This window comes from Polyodon spathula, chromosome 6, assembly GCF_017654505.1.
Source record: "Polyodon spathula isolate WHYD16114869_AA chromosome 6, ASM1765450v1, whole genome shotgun sequence".
Classification (NCBI taxonomy): Eukaryota; Metazoa; Chordata; class Actinopteri; order Acipenseriformes; family Polyodontidae; genus Polyodon; species Polyodon spathula.
The window spans coordinates 8,041,895-8,063,324 of NC_054539.1; the positions used below are offsets into that span (position 1 = coordinate 8,041,895).

General features: G+C 38.2%; 1 protein-coding gene across 1 annotated transcript; it reads left to right on the top strand.

Annotated features, from left to right (window-relative positions):
- The first annotated feature begins 49 nt into the window (after positions 1-49).
- LOC121316771 lies at positions 50-20,468 on the top strand. The gene is made up of 15 exons (XM_041251945.1): positions 50-309; positions 1,113-1,177; positions 1,550-1,604; positions 1,694-1,822; positions 2,351-2,446; positions 2,684-2,896; positions 3,794-3,937; positions 5,999-6,148; positions 7,328-7,435; positions 7,555-7,685; positions 10,136-10,624; positions 11,766-12,270; positions 13,818-15,104; positions 15,516-15,615; positions 17,680-20,468. Exons 1-15 carry the CDS (start codon positions 235-237, stop codon positions 18,336-18,338), a joined length of 4,206 nt encoding a protein of 1,401 aa, XP_041107879.1. The 5' UTR covers positions 50-234; the 3' UTR covers positions 18,339-20,468.
- Positions 20,469-21,430: the final 962 nt, after the last annotated feature.

The following is a 21,430-nucleotide window of genomic DNA, read 5'->3' on the forward strand; positions in this document are numbered from 1 at the left end:
TGCTTTTAAACTCCAGGTTTGGTTTAGTTGGCCATCTGTGTTTTGTCATTTTCAATGGAGAAAAAAACAATAGCGGCGAGCTTGCATGCCGAAGAAAATGTATAACCATTATAACCAAACGAAAGCCAACGCTGGACTTAAGTGACTGTTTATGAAGGGCAAAGAAAATCAGACAGCGGAAAGTAGTTTGCACCGTTACTGTAGTTATTTTACCTGTTTTTCCTGCAGGCCGCGATGTTTCCCAGGTTGCCGTTTCGCAGCGGAGAGAACCATCAATTCAACATGCCTTGTCGCCCCGGCCAGGAACAGGTAGGCTAAGCTGCTTACAGCCTGGATCAAAACGCGTTGCGCTTGGGCTTTAGAAATGACCATTTTAAAACAGATCGAAAAACTGAATATCGTCTGTGTAGCTCCCGGTGAAGCTTTTCAGTCAAATAAATAATTCCATGCAGACTTAAGTTGCTGCTGCACGTGTAGCATTTTCACAACACGACCCTATCCTTAGTGTGTGGCTGTTTTAGGAGAATTGATTTCAGTATCGTGTAGTTTTTGCTGGTTTTAAGTCTACTATTACAAACATATACCCGAAGCCCCTGCCCTAATTAATTAGGAATAAAAGTACTTTAAATCCTGCTTTTCATGTGACCACAATGCTGTAACCTTATTTTTACGTTAGAAAAATTGGCAGTTTAACAGACCTACAAATACATAAAATGTGTGTACACAACCTACACTGTTGCCAAACAGTTATACATTTGGAAATGATTAGATAGTGTTGCAATAATGTTTTGTTTTTCTAAAATATAATGCCAGCATATTTTATTCTGAACACTTCACTTTGCCAGAGCCAGAAGTCTGACTGTCCAGTTTGATTGGATTGCTAAAGGTATTTTTCAACTGCCTTGTCAGTCACTATACATTATAATTAAACAGGCACCCTCCTGGCCATTGATGGGCACTATGATGAACGAACCGCAGATTGTTTGAACAGAATATTTCAATCGGATTCAATAGACAGAGAGTACAAGTTATTTTACTTTTCTCATCTCCAGTTTCTTGTGCAATGCTAGAATACACAGAAGATTATCTGCCCTTTATTGTTTTGCTTGCAGGGTCCCGATTATATCCCATATGACCATCCCGGGACAATGGATGTTCAAATCGGACCTCCACCCAGGTACAGCATGTCAAAAATAGCTTGTAATGAGTCACAAGTGTAGTTTATCAGGGCTAACCAAGACATACTTCTTGGGTGATCTTGAGAGTGGGTGTGTTTGTATTATTTACTATTGCTTTCTGCTGTGTAGTGCAGTACATATAGCAGAAATAACAATGATGCAGGACATGTGGGGGAAAAAAGTCATCAGTCATTTGGATTCAAGACGCGAACAGAAAGTGTTGTGTTTGTAGAAAACCAGAAGAGGTTGCATTTTAAAGTCTGCTTTTTACAAGTTGTATTAGATTATTCATAATGTGCTTCCATTTAATAAAATGCTGCGCAAAAACGCTCCCAAACCTTTATTGATGTACTAATGGGTCTTTTTCTCAGTGCTCACAATATGGCAGGAGAAGTATGGTATCAGGGAGTTATCTCTGGAGTCAAGGTGAGGTTCACACCAGAGCTGTGCATTTATATGGGATATAGTAGTGGCAAAAAAGTAACTTGTCTTCCTGTTAATATTGTTTCAAATAGAAGTCTTTTGGGTTCATCGAAAGGGCGGATATAGCACAGGAGATCTTCTTTCACTACACTGAATTTTGTGGGAACCCAGAGACCCTGGTGGTAGGAGAAAATGTGGAGTTCACTATTGCTAAGGTTAAAGTGAGTACTCTTTATTGATTTAGTATGAACATAAAATAGATTTTTGTTGAGTTTCGTTTTGGGAACTGACTTGGTTTGCATGCATTTAAAACAACCATAGGATGGTACGCTTTTTGTATGCTGCATGATACAGCTCTGATTTTTTACATTTAAAGTCATGGCGAGATAATCTCCAGTATGGTTTTGTTAAAATTCAAGTACATCTTATGTTATGCCATTCACAGAAAACTAAAAAAAGAACAACATGCTTTTTATGTTTAATAGCTATGCAATCTTTGCTTTTGTAATTTTTAAAATAAGCCAATATGTTGTGTGTAGGGTGTCTCTTATTGTAAGAGATGACAGATAGCACACTTTGAGGTAATCTGTACAGTAAGACACCCTCATCAACTTAGCACCTCAAGAAATCAGTAAGCGCCAAATCAAATGAAAGGTTAGATTCTCTTGGAAAAAAAACATCTTGAATAACGGAAATGGGTGTTTTCTGTCCACCACCATTTTAGTGAATCCAGTATTTTGTGCCTACAGGGAAGAGAAGTAGCCGTGGGTGTACGGCTGCTGCCAATGGGAACAGTTATTTTGCATGACATCAGTGTCAAGTGGTTTGAAGGGACGGTCATCAGAGTGAGTCACTGAGAATTGTTCTAATGTAAAATATTTACTGAGCAGTATTTTTTGTTTGTTAGAAATTGAAATCATTACAATAGCCACAGGCTGCCTAGTCAAGATGGTCTTTATAGAAATAAATATAGATTAATATAGATTAAAGTGTATTTTTTGGACGTTCCTTGTATACATTTTTTTTTTATTTTGCTGGGACGAGTAGTAATCTTCCCTTACTGTATTTTATTCTGCTCACAGATCAAATCTTTGCCAGGCTGTATCCGAGCGACGATTAACTGCACCAAGGAGCTGTCCTTCACAGTCAATGACATCAGGACGAAGGCAACACTGTTGGAGGGTGATCATGTGCAGTTTAACGTGTCTATTGACCGGCGTAACAAACTGGAGCGAGCTACAAACATTGAAATCTTGCCAGACACTTTTCAGCACACTAATGAAATCCGACAAACGGTGAGTCATGCAGAGACAGCTTATATCAAATGTTCCCAGTCCTCCTCTATAGGTACCTTCTAAGATTTGTTCTGCCTCAACAGTAGAACAGGTCGGTGGTACCTCAAGATTTCCAGTTTCAATCACTTGAAGCCCAAACCAGACTCCGATCCTCGGATCATAGTGACATCAAGTGGAAGCGCTTGATCAAGCACTTTGCTTGCTGTAAAAAAGTAAACCATGTAATATTTTTCTCTCCTGTCACAACACTGCAGGGATGGAAATAAGACTCTTCTTGCAGAGCGGTTTCACCCGTTCCAGGTTTTAATACATGCTTGATAAAGCCACAGTGTAGGGGTAACAAGCTCAGGTGTGTCTTGATCAACTTGTAGTAAAACCAGGAAATAATCAAGCTGCTTACCTTTGGGGAATGTAAACGAACTGGACTCTGAACAAGTATATTTTGAGATATAGTACCGTGCTTAACCAGACATGGAACAAGGCAGTTAAAACACCAGAGTTTTAATTTAGTGCAATCCGGTCCTGATTGTGGAATGACAGGGCAGCTTTAATTCAGAAGTCTTGTAAAAACTGTTCAGAAACTGCAGGAACCACTTCAGTGTAACTGCTGTGCAGTGGGAGTCTTATTTCCATCCCTGCACTGTCAAATTGTGATCCTGATGACGGCTGATTTAAAATAATAAAAAAAAAAAAAGTGTGTTGTATGGCATGCATTGTAGTTTTTGCAAAACAGAAAATGTACCACAGGCCTTATAGTCGTACAGACTATGGGTGCTATTTAATGTGCCCTGTCGATTTTTAAAATACATGTGAAGTTCTCAGAACTGGAGTTGGGAACTACTGTCCTTGGGTGAGCAGGGTGGTGACTATTTGCTTTTTGTCCTCCTATCTCTCCAGGGCTTGGTAGTCGCAATGAATAGTGACTTTGGGTTCATCAAGTGTTCTGACCGCAATATTTCCAAGATGTTTTTCCCGTACAGTGAGATTCTGGGGGAGGTCCAACTGAAACCTTCAGACGTCGTGGAGTTTACAGAAATCCCTGTGAGTACAGCATAATCTGTTTTACAGAATATGATATGGGCTGTTCATTTAGTGCAGGGGTGTCAAACTCAGTTCCTGGAGGGCTGCAGTGTCTTCTGGCTTTCGTTCCACCCGAGCTCTCAATTACTTAATTGGTCCAATTATTTGATTAAGTGGACACATTTAACACCTCTCTTCAGGCCTCAAAATGTTTCATAGGTCGTTTGCCTTGAATCAAGTGCATTTTTAAAACCAACTGTAAAAGACCTTGAAAAATATTAAATATGTCAAATTGAACAAATAGTTAGATCAATTATGGTAATTGAGAGCTTAAGTTGGAATGAAAACCAGAAGACCCTGCAGTCCTCGGACTCTGGTTTGACACCCCTGTTTTAGTGCTTGTTGTCCACAATTGCAACATTCTCTTAAACCAGGGCTTCTCAAAGATAGGGGCTCGTTACAACTTCAAGATTTAGATTCATGTTTTAATGAAAAGTACTGTCAATCTCTTCATTAACTATATTTCTAAAAAAATATTAAATACTTTGCTAACATTTACTTGGTAGGGATGAGAATTTTAAACGTATCAACTCCAAAGAAGTGTTAAACATTTAATAATATGCTAGACGTATAATTAGTCGCATGACAAATTTAATCAAAAGAATATTTTTGTAATGTATTCATTTTAGTAATTTATCATCATATACAGCGGTCTGTCGCTTATCCTACTGCTGTAAGGGTGGATATTATACAAAGGAAGGGGTTTGGCAATTGCCTCCAAGTAGCTTTTCTAATTGGTGCAACAGAAAGATTGACACAGGGGTGGGCTTTATTCCCGGTCGATCTGGCGCGTCATTGGTGCGCTCTCTGTGTCATGTTGTAGTAGGCGTGGTATGGTATCCGGTTCACAAGGGGTTAAAAAGTTAACGACAAGCTTTTTTTCTGATGTTGTATATTTTGAATAAAACGGCATCTCTAGTCTAAAATGAACAAGGCAAAGCCACTTTTGGAAGTATTTTGAGGACTCGGATGAGAGAACCGTGCTGTGTAAATATTTATGCCAAACAACGTTGACGTACCACAAAAAGGCATTTATTTAGTCCTTACTGTACATCCCCGTGAATACGTATTAACACTATTTTAAAAGGATTATTTGTTTTCAATATTAATTCAGAGAACACAAGTGTAAATAAATTTAATGTATAGGCTTTAATTTACAGTACACTTTTATGCAATAGTTTGTTTAAAAAATAAACAAATAAATAAATAAAATCTTTATCTGTGTAATTTGTCAACAGAAGGGAACATTAAAAAAAAAAAAAAAATGTATTTCCCATTTGTGGCACTGATCCCTGAACAGTAGCTATAACAATGTATTGCAATCTGTGCATTTGATAGGTTCTATAACACATAAGCTGTATTTTATTATTATGATTAGTTTTGTTTTGTTCTTTGAATATAATATAATTTGTTTATTAGTTTATTATTAAACTATAATTAGTTTATTCACTAACAGGGCCAGAACGGTTACATCTCAACAGTGCAGTACAAATACAAAGAGAGACATTTCCTGAGAGAAAAATAATACAAATGCTTTTAAAAAGACAAAATTCCCATTTTTAATTTTTTTTTGTATTGCATGCAAGACAGCTGCTATAAGATCATTACCTTTATAAATAATGTGCATGAATTAATTTACCGATGAATCAACTAATGCCCATAAATTAGGCTAACCAATCAAAAATGTGAATCGAGTGACAGCCCTAATTTCAATATGTACTTTGTGTAGGTGTTTATTTATTTATTCTAGTTTGTAGTTAAGTTTTTGCAGTGTTAAAACTATTTGCTTCTTTAGGGTTTGTTTGCTTAGAAAATATTAACCAGGGCTGTCGGTATACATCAGAATGTGTATATGGTTTAAACGCTGACATAGCATTAATCGTTCATAAAAAATGTACCAAAAGACACTAGTAAAATCACTAGTACTTGGACCAATCATTTTCCTTTTGCATAGGTAATGTGTAATCAGGCAAGATTTATTAAAAATGATTTATTATCCTACCTCCTGGCTTCCCTTTCCAGGACAAGTTTTCAGAAAAATGCTTTGCAGGAAGGATTAAGAAGCTCCCCACACGCCCCTCAGAAATAGTGTCCATGGAGCGCTATGTGGGTGTAGTGAAGGAGGAAGCCGTACTCACCGCCTTTGAAGCCCCCATTCAGGGCAAAGAAAAGGTTTGGAGAATGTAATCATTCACTGCATGTTGTTCTTTCAAGGTTTTACACCCAGCCTGTATGCTCCTGGGGTCAGCCACACAGGGTTTAGTGCATTCCAATATAGTTGAAAGGGTTTTTTTATTTCAAATGAAAACTTTACATTGTCAGATTAAGTGATATTGCTTGGGAAGAATGTTGTTTCGGGGAAATTGCTAGGTTCGTCGTTCTTGGTTTTTTTTTTTTTTTTTTTTTTTCCCAATGGAAATTAGCCTAATTTAGAACAATCACTTTTACAAAATCTACCCGGATAAATCTCGGTAGTGACTGACACTGAACTTTCTCCAGTGTGAATGTGTTTTTTCCTCTCAGTTAAAACAAAGACTTTGGTAGGCTAATCTGAAGATAAGGCTGATTCATAGATAACCTATTGTAGCGCGCATCATGTGTGACGTATGCATCGTCACACACACTGCAACGATGGCAACCGGCATGAGGGGTTAACAAGATTGAAACAGCGTGCGTTGAGAAAAATATGAAGCAATCTACCCTGGATATGCTTTTCAAGCAAAAGGGCATGTAATTACTGTATTCAGCATGTAAGTGTGCTTTTTTTAAAAACTTTTTTCTTTTAAATGTAGTTTACATGTTGATCAATGTGAAGTTGTCTTGAAAGAACTGCTGTATAAAGGTGTTCAATTCAATTTGGGCATTTCTTCATTATTCTGATGCAGCAAATTGCCAAACCCTATTATAGTGAACCACCTGATGTAACAAACGTTTCTCCAGGTCCCATGGGGGTTTGTTATGATGAAGTTAGACTGTATTTGGTTACAGGGCTCTTAAGTTCTAAAAACACATTTTTGTCTCTTCCCTCTTTTTACTGTGTTTTGTTTCCTTCAGAATTGAATTATATTAATTAAAAAAAAAAAATGCTCATAGTGCAAAACAATTACAAAGTGGTAGCTTCATTAGTTAAAAGGAGTCAGATGAACCAATTGGGGGCTATTGTAGTATAAAGGGGGTATAAAACTGCTGCTTTAATACACTTGCTAGTTCCAGTGGACATCTGTTAATTAACATCTTGCACATGTAAACATTTGTTATGATACAAAATGTTACTTTTGAAAGAAAAAAGCCAGATGGTGTTCGAGAAGGCTGCTGTAATTTTGAAAATGTGCCGTCTCTTTCTGCCCCTAGGATGTGGTGAGCGGTTTTATTACATACGAAGAACATGGTATGGCATTGACTGTTCCGTACTACAAAAATGATTTAGAAGGGTCTGCCTGTCCACAGACTGGGGATAAGGTAAGAAATTCAACCATAACATAGCGGGGCCCAGTTGGTAACCAATTTATTATTAAGTGAATTTGCAGCAAACTTAAATTTGTACTCTTCCTCCTCTTTCCCCTCCCCCTTGTTTCCAGGTTGAGTTCAGTATCTGTAAGATGCTGGAAACGGACCAGCGGAGAGCGGTGCAGGTGACAATCTGGCAATGGAATGACAATGCTGGCCTCCATGGCAATGCTAGTCAAGATCAGGAGATGTTCCAGTATAGGTGAGGCATTATAGTAAACACAGACAGAATTTTATTTAGGGTTTCGGTATTTTGACACCATTGTTGATGTTTTTGGTTATACCTTAACCAGCCATCACTGGCACACCTAGCGTGTTGTTTTTATTTATTTTTTTTTTGTAGGGGGGGTGGGTCTAGGCAAGTCCATCCTGAAACGTAAAATAAATAAGTAAATAAAATACCCCTACTCTGTTTTACAGACGTGCGTGTTATATGATGATGATAATAATAATAGTTGCTTTGGCTTACTTTTGCCAGTCTTTCCTTTTCCATCCATAATTAGCTTGTTTGGACAATCAATTTGAAAATGAGATTTGGGGGGCGGGACTGCGATGCCTTGTTTGCTCATAAAACAGCACAGTCTTGCATTTACAGGGTGCATTTTATTGTGTTGTTTTTTCTTTTTTTAATGTCAGACTTCTGGTGTCTTCTGAATGACTTTCCATTGTTTTGTTATTTTAAACCTTTTAAAGGCAAAAGGTAACAATAGTAGTGTGTACAAACTGAGCAAAAAAAAGGACAGAGGGGCAAAATATATGCTGGTAGTTTGCTTCCCCTGTTAGTTCAACAAGAGGAAAAAAACAATCTAAAAGTTCACAGAAATCAAGTGCATGCGAAAACATTTTTACAGTTTTCTACAATAAAAATGTATACAGTGCTCCCTCGCTATAACTCGATTATAACACCCCTCAGATGTAACGCCCCTACGGCATATCCCCCAATTCCCTCTAATAGTGATTCATGCAAAATTTCTAAAGTAAATACAGTACTGGTGTTCAAACTGTAAACAACTTTGCAGTCTAACTTCTGTTTCTGTCTCTCCCTTTTGATAGTGTCTGAACTGAAAAAAGCTACGCTGACACTTTGTAACACAGACATCTTATTAAGCATTCGTTTTAGATCTAAATAAATATTAGCATATTACGTAGTTCTTTCCTAATGTATTTACTTTATTACTGCGAAAGGATCTGCATCATTCTCTGGGAGATGAGACGCTTCAGCCCCGCTCCGGCAGCCGAATCTGGGGCGAGCCCATTCCCTCTTCCCCTCGCCCGACCCGCTGTCCATCTCACACTTGGTTTATTTGTCTGTCGCTTCGAACTGAACTCCCGACCGCTGTTTAGCTAGGCTAGTTGTAGTTTAAAAACTGCCAATTAAAATGATCCACAAGTGGGAATGTTACCTCTTTTTTGTAAAAAAAAAATGTAGCGTTGATTCCATGGTGCTTTATGCATTTTTGCATAAAGCACATTATAGAGAGGGAGTTATTTTGTATTTTGATGTGTGTTGTGTCCTGTGGGGGCCCCCCTCCCCGTTTATAACGCTCTGACGTTGTAACACTCATATTGTCTGTCCTCTGAGACCCGCGTTATAGCGTTATTTGGCATTTTTATACAAATCATATGAATGGACCTGGGTGAGATCATTTTGACTCTCTCATCCATGTGTAATGTTGCCCTTTGCAAAGGTTAAGCAACGACCTATATTTCTTCGTTGCCACAGAACATAAACAACCAATTACAGAACACGCACACACACACAAACGGAACACACAGTCCAGTGGTCACACCCCCTGCTCATGCCGCAGTTATGACTCTGAGCTCTCCGCTGTCGGTCTTGCATGCAGCATTACAACACATTCGCTGTATAAACATTTCCCGGCTGAGAAGTGTTTTAACAAGGCTGAGCTGTTATTGAGGTGTTACTTGCTGCTCGCTGTGTGTTATTGTTTTGTTTTAAACATTGATATCCCGTCAGTTAAGAAAAGGCTCAATTCAAAGCTTGTTTTAACGTTGTCTTTATTACTCCGGCCAGAAACCCACAATTACAACTGCATTGTCATATTTTCTACAATTTCTTTAAATTCTCAAATTTAATAAATCAGAATCAGTAAAGAGAGACCCATGTAGCGTATGGCAATTTAAAACCCGGGTTTTTGGGTAACCATGCCGACATCTACCTCTCTCTCTCTCTTTAAATGTTCGATCAGTATGTATTCACTAGACGTGACAAACATACCTTCCACTTGTTTAACACCTCACCAGAAGTTTAAAAAATGGCAGTTGAAAAAGAGCTCCGTGGGATATGTGAGATGAATAAACCAGATTTTGTGTGCAGACATGTAGTCATCCCTATGGAAAAAACGTGTTGTGCTGCTTTAGAGTGAGTCAGTCTCATGGGACAGAAAAACTGTCATGCTGAAATGCCTTGCTTAAACAGTGCCCAAATTACTAGAAATTGTGTGGTGATTTTTATACAGATTGTATATATTATTTATTATTGTTATTATTATTGTTATTATTGGTTCCCATCACTATTCTGTTCTAAATACAGAATAATTTTTTAGTCTATTCTGTATGGACACTGCCATACTGTGGCACCCCTATTATCCCGTGTGAGTGTTACATGCCTTGGTTTCTTTTGTAATGCAGTGAGGAAAATCAGGAGCACTATAACAGAGGCCCATCATCACAAGTGGCATATCCCTCAGTTGAACAGGGAGACATTGGCTACCCCTGGGAGGGGGGCCACTGCACCTCGTGGCATGAGGAGGAGTCTGGCAGAAGCAGCAGGGAAAGGGACGAAGAGACCATACAACACAGGGGCAACCTGTGGCCTGAAATGAGAGGATGCAGCTCTGAGAGGCCCCCTGAACAGATCGAGAGGAGCAGGAGCTGCAGTCGCACCCCGCCCTCCCGACAGTTCGACAGTAACACCAGTGCGAGTTTGCGGGAGGTGGAGCTGGCCCGCAAGAGGAAGCAAAAGGCAGAGCTGGAGCTGGAGATCGCTCAGCGGGAAATGGCTCTAACAGCAGAGTACGGAATTTCGAGGCAGGCTGTACAACTGACAGAGGCTCCCAATCGTGGGCAGCTCCCACACAATGTACACACTCCGAAGGACAAGTTTGAATCCACAGCTAGGTGAGGCAAACCATATACAAAGCATAGAATTATCTGTGTCCCAGTGGTTTAACCCTTCCAGGAGTGAAGGTTCTGCCGTAAGATTGTTGCTATTGTTTTCTTAGTTTTTTTTTTTTTTTTTTTTTTAAATGTATCTACCGTGAAACTTTAAATAAACCCTCCGACGTTTTTTACAGTATTTGCCAGTAGGCCCAGCGCCTATTGGAGAACGGCGACTATTTGAGAGACTGCGTTTATTATGCAAGATCAGTACCGTCTGCAGATATTTCAGATGCAATCATGAAAAAGCTGCCTGCACACAACCTTATAGAAACGACATAAGTAAATTACAACATTCCAGCAGTGTCATTAAAGGTTGTGTCAGTGGGTAATAAGTTTGTATTGTAATAATAATAAAAACAGTAAAATCCACTAAAGACAGCCCTGTAAATATCGGAACACAAGCGTGTATTGAGGTAGACTTGCAGCACAATAAAAAAAAAAAAAAAGGTTTTAAAATTAATAAAAGTAGTAAGTATCATCTTGATTAACACATTATATTTATACTTAACCCTCAAAACATTTACATTGGTAAGCATGGACAATCGATGACACATTATCCAGCAACGATCTCCATTGCAAAACAACCTCATGAAATACTGTGTTAATACGAAAAATAAGTTCATACTGTTGGCCCACAGCACACTCAAAAATGCTTCAAACTGTTTAAAGATTAACAATAAAACCAATACAAGTACCAGTTTCATCACAAAACTACAACTAGTTTGTTTTTATAACGTGTACATTGACAAATAAGAACGCTGGAAAAGGAGCAAAATATGAACATTCATTGAAAGACTCAAATGCACGAAATACTGTTAATACAAAAAAAAACACGTACAAATGTGTATTATATTATTATTCATAACCCGGCGTCTATTGATCATATTTCCAAGCAGCTCCCGTGCTTATTAGAGACCCGTCGAGTATTGGAAGTTTTATGGTATGTACTGTCTCCAGTATCACTATTATATATTATCCTCCACTTGGTGGGAGGAGAGGGGGCATGCATTTACCTGTGTTTGTACCATGACAATTGTTTTTATACCCAGGACTGATTTCAGCACAGTTATAACCTGGCCTGTTACCTTTTGTACACCAGGGGGAAACTTGAGGAGGATTACAGTGGAATCTCTTCATCTCAAGGCAGAAATCCTTTAAATCACAGGCGAGACATTGATTGGGGGAGACCACGCATACAGTGTTGGCAAGAGGAAGGGTCCAGCGGAAGCAATCTGGAAATGGACAGGGAGACCATGCACTCCACTGTCATTCAAGAACCCCAAAGCAGGGCTTACAGCTCGGAGAGCTTCCAGCAGCACGAACCCAACAGGGACCGCAGTCGTAGCCCGCCCTCCTGCCATTTCAACAGACGAACTGGCGAGGAATACCGGGAGTTAGAGCTGGCACACAAAATAAAAAAGCTGGAAGAGCTGGAATGGGAGAGGGCTGGAACAAGAAGGTATGACATTTCAGGACTTCCCAGCCGGGCCACTGAAGATGTCAAATGTGGACCGGTCCAGACCGATGAAGGGTCGCCAATGCCCAAGAAGTCGATTCTGAAGAAACCGAGTGAGCCCGATGTGGATCCAGCCATTGGTATTGAGGTGAGAATGCTGGTAAAGTCTCTGACCTGCAATGCTTTGTGAATGAAGAATGTTTCTCTGTCTTTTAAATCTGACCAGGGCTGCAAATACTAACCATGACCAGGGTCATGAAAATTGGAATTGTTTGCTTTCCCAAATTTTGTATTTTTTCTGTTTCTGTTAATTGTTGTAGTCTTGTTTTGAAAGCGTTTTGTTTCGTTTTCTATTGGTATTATAATATTTCTTGCTGACCCCCTGGAGAAATATCCAAGGCTCGAAGTTAACGTATATTTGGTAGCATTTTGTTTCCCCAAACTATTAATTTTTATATATATATATATATATATATATATATATTATCTATATATATATATATATATATATATATATATATATATTATATCAAAATATATTATAATATGTAAATATTAGTTATTTATTTCTTTTTTTAATGCAGTAACATTATTCTGATACCTTATGCTTCAGTAACTGAACCTGAATGAACACATACCTAATTACTGGTATTAGTTTTTGGGTTTTTTTTTAACACTTACATTATTAGTATCTTTCAAAGCGGGAAACCATTGTTTGATAGAGCTTTGTACCGCCCCATGTAGATATGCGTGAGGCCCACAATGCAAGTGGTGTTGGAGTACAAATACCTACAGTACTATAAAACAATGTGGATACTAAATTTATTCAGTCTATATAAAATGCTAGTTATAGTCTGTGATGGAGATTTATTTTATTGTAATGCGTGTTTCATCCACGCTAAAAATGAACACTTAATAGGTAGATAATTATTACTTCATCAAAGTTCTGACTATCGAAAAAAAACAAAAACAGGAGCAAATAGCTAGCTATAACGTTACCGTGGTCCAAGTAACGTCTTCCTTGTTTTATCGGTACGAATAGACTAAATACAATCTTGAGGTGCGTTAATTTCTGTTTTCTTTTAATAACAGATTATCACTACCTTGTGTACTTCTCCTGTTTAATTGGTGAAATGTGTGCTTTAACCCAAAATGTTATGTATACACACACACGACTAACTAATGTCACTGTTAAATATATATATATATATATATATATATATATATATATATATATATATATATATATATATATATATATATATATATGTGTGTGTGTGTGTGTGTATATATATATAATATATTGTGTACACACACATAATCTATAATATATAATTATCTATATTATATATATATATATATCCAATATCTATTATAGATATACATATATATATACACATATAGAATGTGTGTATATATATATATATATATATATATATATATATATATATATATATATATATATAGATATAATGTGTGTGGGTGTATATAAATATATATATATATATAATATGATTATATATATATATATATATATATATATATATATATTTAAATTTATAGCAACTATAATGAATAAACAAAAGAAGTATTTACTTATTCTGTTGTTACTTCATTTCTTCAAAATTGGACAGCATTTAAAAGTGCAGTGAAAATTATTTATTTAACTTTTTTTTTAAAACCATGCATTTACAGAGCAGTGATGACTCCAGACAACCCCCGGTCTCTACACAGACGAAGCGCTTCCTCAGTGCACTCAACAGATGTCTTGGCTCTGGCCTCTTCTCCTCTCGGCTCAGAGAAGCAAGGGAGGAGACCCAGCGACAGATCTCTGATGACTCTGTCCACTGTGAGAACCGGTCTAAAGGTTCAACTGAAAATCCTGAGGAGAGCATTTGTGAATTCCTCCTCCCACATGAGAGGATCAGTCAGGATGACACTGGGTTTTCCAGAGTTTTAGGAATTATGGGCGATAATAACCCTAGCCCACGTGAAAAGCGGTGGCATTCTCCCGATATTGAAGATGAGGAGAAATTTCTCTATGGAGAGGGCAAAGAGAAGTCATTAGGTCAGACATCCACCCCCCAATCCCAGTCTAAAGTAGTAGCCCAGTCTGAGATTGGCCATTGTCCGGTCGGTCGATCTGGAATTGCCCACCGTCAGATGAGCCAGCCAGGGGTGGACCACCTGCTACGTAGAAAACCTGCAGATGGCACGCAACAAAGAACGACTGGCATTGGTGGTCTGAGGAGCAAGATTGCACCAAGCAGCCATCAAGAAATACAGCCTGGGAATTTGAATCGGCCTCAAGAAAGCAAGTCAGGGACTGGTCCACCTCAAATGAGACAACCTGACAGTGTTGGAAGTCAGCAGAGACAACCTGTGGTTGACCATAATCCACCAAAGCCTACTGAAAAGGACCGGGATGCCCCTGCTGTAGATGAGCCTCAGGATTCGCAGGAGTTTGAGAGAATTCAAAATCTGCTTAAAACAATTGGTCTCGATATTGGAGAGGCTGAATTCAGCAAGATGGCAGCGCGGACTCAGGAACGTCTTTATGGAAAGAAACCAGCAGCAGGGTCTTCTCGTCGTTCCGAAAGAGAGAGAGAACTCAGGGGAGTGGCAAGGAGGAGCTGGGAGACGCATCGCAGCCCAACCAAGTCTCCTGAGTCAGATTACAACCGCTCCATCTCTCCATCCCCAACTAGACGGCCGTCATATGAGTACTCCAGCAAAGAGGAGGGAAAAGAGTTGAAGCAGATTCAAAGACTGGGGGAAAACAAGCACCCTCCAGCACCACATTCTGAATTTCAGCTTCAACAAGCTGGATACAGTCAGTATGGAAACTACATGGACACCTGTCCATCACAGGAGCCTCATTCCAGTACTTCAGTTCACGAGTCCAATCTGCGAGTCATTGAAGCAGTGTCTCTCAATGAGAACAGAGTTCAGCAGAAGTCATCCAACAGAATGAGTCTAAAGGTATGTCTGTACATTCTAATGTGTTTTTTTTTTTTTTTTAAGTAAAATTGCTAGTACCTTTATAAGCTTGCTTGTCATGCATCTAATTATAAAGGGATATGCAATTTTACTTGGTCTTTAAATGTATAGTAGTTTTAAATGAGGCAATTACAGATGGACACAAATAAATACAGTATGGTAAGACAGCTTGTTTAATAGAAACAAAATCTATAACATTGGGGGAAAAAAGAAAATAACATTGGTGGTATTCTAATTCAATTAAGAGTGTTAAAATACACTTTGAGTGTCTGTTAGATCTGAAGTTTTGTGTTTGTAGAAAACCTCAGATTGAAACGGGACAAGGGAGTCCGTGTTCTGTTGTTTAATGGCAATGTAAAGTTAGCACTGAGGCTGATAATCTGGCACTTCTAGGTTTTAGGGGAAGCAGAGAGACTGACACAAGAAGAGGAAGCCCGTTTGAAAAAAAAGGAAAATATCATAATGGAACTGGAGAGACTGCAAAAGCTGCAAGGTACTGTTCATTTTCAGTTAGTGTATGGGCTTTGGAGATAGATTCCATCCTTGTAATTGCCTTAAAGTTTCCATCCAAGTGTTGCTTTAAAGTTCTGATGGTTTTGTTTTTCCTGTCTTGTTTATTAAAACATTTCAGAATGGATTTGTATCTAGTATCTTAGATAGCATTTGGATCGACACTTGTTGTTTTTGATAGGGGTCTGTTTTTTGTGTACATTTTTTTCTTTTCTTTTTTTAAACGTGTTTTGAGTACTCAAGTTTGAGTGTTGTGTCTGTAGATTTTAGTTTATTAAGTATCCCGTGAGGATAGCTTGTAGAAGTTTGCAAATCCATTGCTTCTTAAACATTTAAATGATTGTATTCTACGATATTTTAAAATTAATAAGTAGTATCGTAGCAATACAATATCATAAATACCATAGTAAGCGCAGCAACTTTAGTAACCCTGCTTGTGTGGGGTATAGTAGAGCTAGCTATGATTCACAGCCTTTCCCCTCTGATAATTCTCCTAGCTGCAGCTAGTGCAGTGGCAATGCTGAAAGATTAACAGCTCCCGATGGATTGTGGGATGTGTTGTATTATAGAATGCTACAGCTTATCTCAAGTTCTCGTTTAAGGCCCAACTACCAGGGCTGTGGCAACATTCAAGGCTCTACTAGTGTGATAGGCAAGCCGCAAGTCAGGAATGCCTGTCCACACAGTGCAAAGTCGCTGGTCTTTATTGGGGATTCATTGGCTTGGCCCCTACTGGCCATGGAACCGTTGAACTCAAAGCAGATGCCTCCAGAGTTGTGCCTTGTGCTCCAGGGACCAGTAGTTATTTTTTAGGTAAAACTTGTCTCTGTGGGTTGTGGGGTATGTTCAGGAATGCTCTAGCTTCCTGGGCTGAACTTGCCAGGTTACAAGTTAATGACATTTTGATACGTATCTTGGTGGCAGGTTTGATCTCGCACATTTTTTAAACCTAATCGGGTAACTCATGGTTTGACAACACAGAACTAGTTCCTGTAGTTTATTCAGTTCTTAAAGCTTAGCCACCTTGTTTTCTTGGTCTGCTGTGGGTTTATCTTTTATATATAGAAAGAATAGAAGAAAGTGCATTTACAAATACAGATGAAACCAATTTAGCAGCAAGGTGATTGTAGACGTGCCTATTGCTTTTTCCTTTGCCAGTATCAATGATGCAGACCACAAGTTTTGAGATGGTGTCTTTTTGAGTTGGTACACAGCTTGTATTGTACAGTTCTCTCGATTTTTGACTTCTGTTACAGGTCTTCAATGGTGTTTGAAAACAGAAGTCATAAAATCATAACAGTAAATATGCACTTATTGGAGCTATTTATTGTTTGGAGAAGAGTTTGTGGAGTGTTCAGATTGTCTGGGGGTGTGCTCATGCTCAGTGAGGTTCTGTGCTGTATGAAATCCTGTGTTTCAAAAGCAGCGTTTAGAGAAGAATTATCAGATGCAATTTGGTGGCTGTTATTAATAGTATTAATTATTGTTATTTATTATTATTATTTACTCATTTGAAAACTTTTTTATCCAAAGTGATTTAGAGACTAGGGGGTGAACTATGCAACACAACTGGTCATGCAGAGTCACTTACAATAGGACCTTACATAGCCTGAGTATCTTTGCAGTTGACACTAATATCTAGTCTATGAGAATGGGAACAAGATTTCAAGGTCAGATGCTCCGTTTAACAATCAAAAATAAAATAATTATAAATATATGTATATACTTATATTAAATGAAGCAGTGTGGTCCAGTGGTTAAAGTCCAGGGCTTGTCACCAGCCCAAATCCCACCTCAGCCATTGATGGTCACCGGTTCAAATCCCACCCCTGCCATTGACTGACTCACTGTGTGTGACCCTGAGCAAGTCACTTAACCTTATGCTTCATCCTATGAATGAGATGTTAAGTCAATCTTCTGTTGTAAGTGACTCCTCATATAATGCACAGTTCACAGTCTACCTCTGTAAAGCGCTTTGTGATGATGGTCCACTATGAAAGGCGCTATATAAAAATACCATAGATTTAGATTTATTTTCATTTAACAGCAGCTTCAGGAAGCTTGGCGCAGAATCGCAGCCACACCGAATCTCCAGACCCCTCCCCAGGCAGTTGGACTCCACATGGTGAATGTTCCTCCTCCTTGGTATCAGTGCATGCCAACAAACCGGAGGGAAAACAGTGGTGGGAGAAGCCTAGTCCTGTAGTGTTGTCATCTGCCCCTACTGGCACCCCCTCACCCACTGTATTTATAACCCCCAACCCTCCAGCTCCTCAACCTATTAACTTTGCACCCTCTCCTCAACGTGTTAACTTCCTTCCTCCGTCCCATTCAGCTCCACAACATGTTGCTTTTATGCCCCATGCAGTACCTCAGCACCTTCCCTTCCCACCACAGGCAGGTGCATGCTCTCTGCCAGCGTACTCTCAGTACCCACCTCAACCTGGCCATGGACAGTATGGAAACTACACCCCTGCCAATCCCATGCCCCAAGGCTGGCCAGTGTACCCACCCCAATCACATGGGCCTCATCCAGGCTCCCACCACGGTGCTCCAGAACGCGGTCCTTCGTTTGTCAAGCAGAAGAGATTTAACCCGCTGGCTGTGCGCAATCTCAGCGTCCTTAAAGCTGTGGCTGTCAATAAAAACGAAGCAGAGACCAAAGGAAAAAAACAAAAGAAAAGTGGGAAAAAAAACTTGCAATAAAAAAGGTATGTTTTTATATTTTAATCTTAATTTGTCAGTTAAGTCCAAAAGCCTGATCTGTCTGTCTTTTTTTCTACCCGTTCTAATATATATATATATAAATAAAATATTCAAATTTGCAGAACTTTAACTGTCTCTGGACATAATTATATTATTTGAAGTAATTGTAGGTTATGTAGTTATTTTTCTAACTTCTCTAAAATGTTACACTAACAGCTACAGGAAGCATATGTGGCAGTGAAGGATGAAACCTAAAGCATTTGTGTATTTTTTTTGATATAACAAAATTGTTGTTAAAGTCAGTATTCATCAAAACCGCTAAATGTCTTAATCGTAGACTTTGAGTTTTTCCTGATCACTTCACAGTCATCATTTTGCTACTAGCCAAGACTTGAATTCCAGGACAGTGTAAGCTCATGTGTACAGCAGCAAGGTCCACCTTCTGTGCAGGGTTGTTGCACCTTTGCCTTGGTTGCCTGAGACTGACATGCTGCCGTAGATAATGAATCAGATTAGGAGTCTGGACCAGGCCACCCCCCATCACTGGCTTTCATTTCTTACTAGTAATTACAGTGTATTTTGTATCTTCATCATGTGCTGGTCATTGTAATGATTCACAATGACTGCCAAGCATATTGTCTGGTCTTGCCTTCTCTTTTGTTGCTAGAACATGGGCGTCATTTACACAGGCACCGAGGATGACACGTGCCCCCCACTTTTTCATTATTAGGTGATTGTTTTAGAAGAACTGTTGCCTAAGTTATACCAGCCATCCTCTTTACCCCACACTATTGAAACCAAATTTGGGCTCGTGTGTTGGACCTTACTGTATGTTGTTGACACTACCTGATTATCAACAGGCGAATCTGAAAAGATGTATATGAGACACAACATATTGGCTACCATCTGAACTATTGTGCTGGTGGCTGACTGCATGTTGTGAAATAATGGATATGAAAATACTTTGTTTTTATGATTTATCTATTACACTGCTTGCAAGAAAATGTTTACACGATGGTGTATGTTGTGGCAAAACAAGACAGCCTACTGGAGATTTAAAAAAAAAAAAAAATCTTCGGTTTATTCCTCTTGTGTTAAGGTTGATTTAGAAATTGTATAAGGATCTTCTCACAGTAAGGCATGGGGTCAGAATGTGAGAAGTTTCAAAAATCGATTTGTTAAAACAACTAGAAAGAGCAGCCTATTGAGTTCAATCTTTCTCTGAAAGTAGAGTTGCTAGACTTTTGTTAACAGTGCCTAGGAAAAACAAATAGTGGAAGAATGTTTAGGGGGGTGTAAAGCATTTTTAATTTCATGATAATAGTAACATGTTTGACATGAACAGGACTGCTAAAAAGGGAGGAGGTTCTGTGCCTAGTTCCATTTATGTTTTAATGTCCTCTGTAGGCTGTTCTGTTTACAGGGTGCAAAAATTGTAATGCAATATTTATGTATTGTGCTTTACAATATTGTATTTTTTTTTTGTCTATAGCCTTCCATTATATAGTTTGTACAAAATATTTAGTTTTGTTATTCACAATCTGTTAGCATGCAAGTTAACAAATATTGTAATTATTTTGTTTTAATGTAAATGCGCAGGCTCTGAATAGTACAGATAGGTGAAATGGACCAACATTGGGTGTTTTAAAAAGAGACACGTTACGGCTACATTAAAACTGAGGTGATGTCGAGTTCTTTCAGTTGTATTCATGCACAGATTGTGTTCAGGCCAGGTTTCAACTTTCATTTGGTTTAAAGTAAATAGAAATAGATTTGGTCTGTGTATAAGTCTTTGAATCACAGGCAAGAGAAAATGGACCTGGTTAAAAACCATTCGCTCACTCTTTTCTTAATTGAACATCCTGTTTTTTTTCTTAGTTTTGAAGAAAAAAATATATTTTACTTTTAGAAAAACAAATGCAGACATTGCACTGGAGCAGAAACATAACTCACTGCAGTGTCTTCACCTAGACACTACATACTTCCAAGCAAATCTGCCAAGTGCAGCATGCGTTTTTAATTTGGAATATTGTGTGCAATGAAGTAAAATGTAGTATACTTTAATACTGTAATTGCTGTATACTGTAATATTTGGAAGACCTGGAAAATTAAAACATGTTTTACAAATGACCTGTTTTTTGTGTGGTTTTGGTGAACGGTTGTGAAGAGACGCCAATAAGTGACTGAAAGCAAAAGATGGGAATCCTGGAGGACACTTTGGATTCATTGGACTCCACTAATGAGATCCACAAAATGTCCATTCACAAAATGCTTATCCAAAAACATACTGTATTGTAAAGATCCCACTCCAACTTTGGCTTTTTTGTCATCATGGACAGGATCTTGATACACCACTGTACTTCGTGACTGTGAAATGTGAACTTTTAAATAAATACAAGTCAAATGTGTATGTATACAATTCAAATGAGTTTTTTTTTATTTATTTTTTATTTGGTTCAGCATATATGAAATAGCTTAAACTGTAAAAACAAAGTGTGTGTGTGTATATATATATGTGTGTGTTTGTGTGTGTGTATATGTGTATATATATATATATATATATATATATATATATATATATATATATATATATATACATACATACATACATACATACATACATACATACATACATACATATATATATATAATGTGTGTGTGTGTGTCATGCATGCACACACCATCTTTCTTAGAACTGTACTTTTGTAAATCTATCCTGTTGGATTCAACCTTGTTTAAAATCTGTATCGTAAGGATTATAATGTGGCGCTCTCACATACCGTTTTTGTACTCGTTCACAATAATAACTCGTAATTGGTGAGCTATTAAAAGCTAGACCTGTGAAAGGGCAATTGTCATTGGATTAGCTGTAGGTAATTCTGCTAACTGCTGTTATGCTTTGCTTGCACTGTGACCATGTTTTAATGTGCCTGACCCAATTGGTTCAGTTTCAAGAGGAGGCTCAACAATCCAAAAAAAAAAACTAAATGACAAAATAATTGTTTGTTTGCATAGAACGCAATAACCCAGTCGCATCTTTCCTGGATGTTTTTTTGTAACTGGTTGTCAAAACCATCACCGTCATTTTTAAG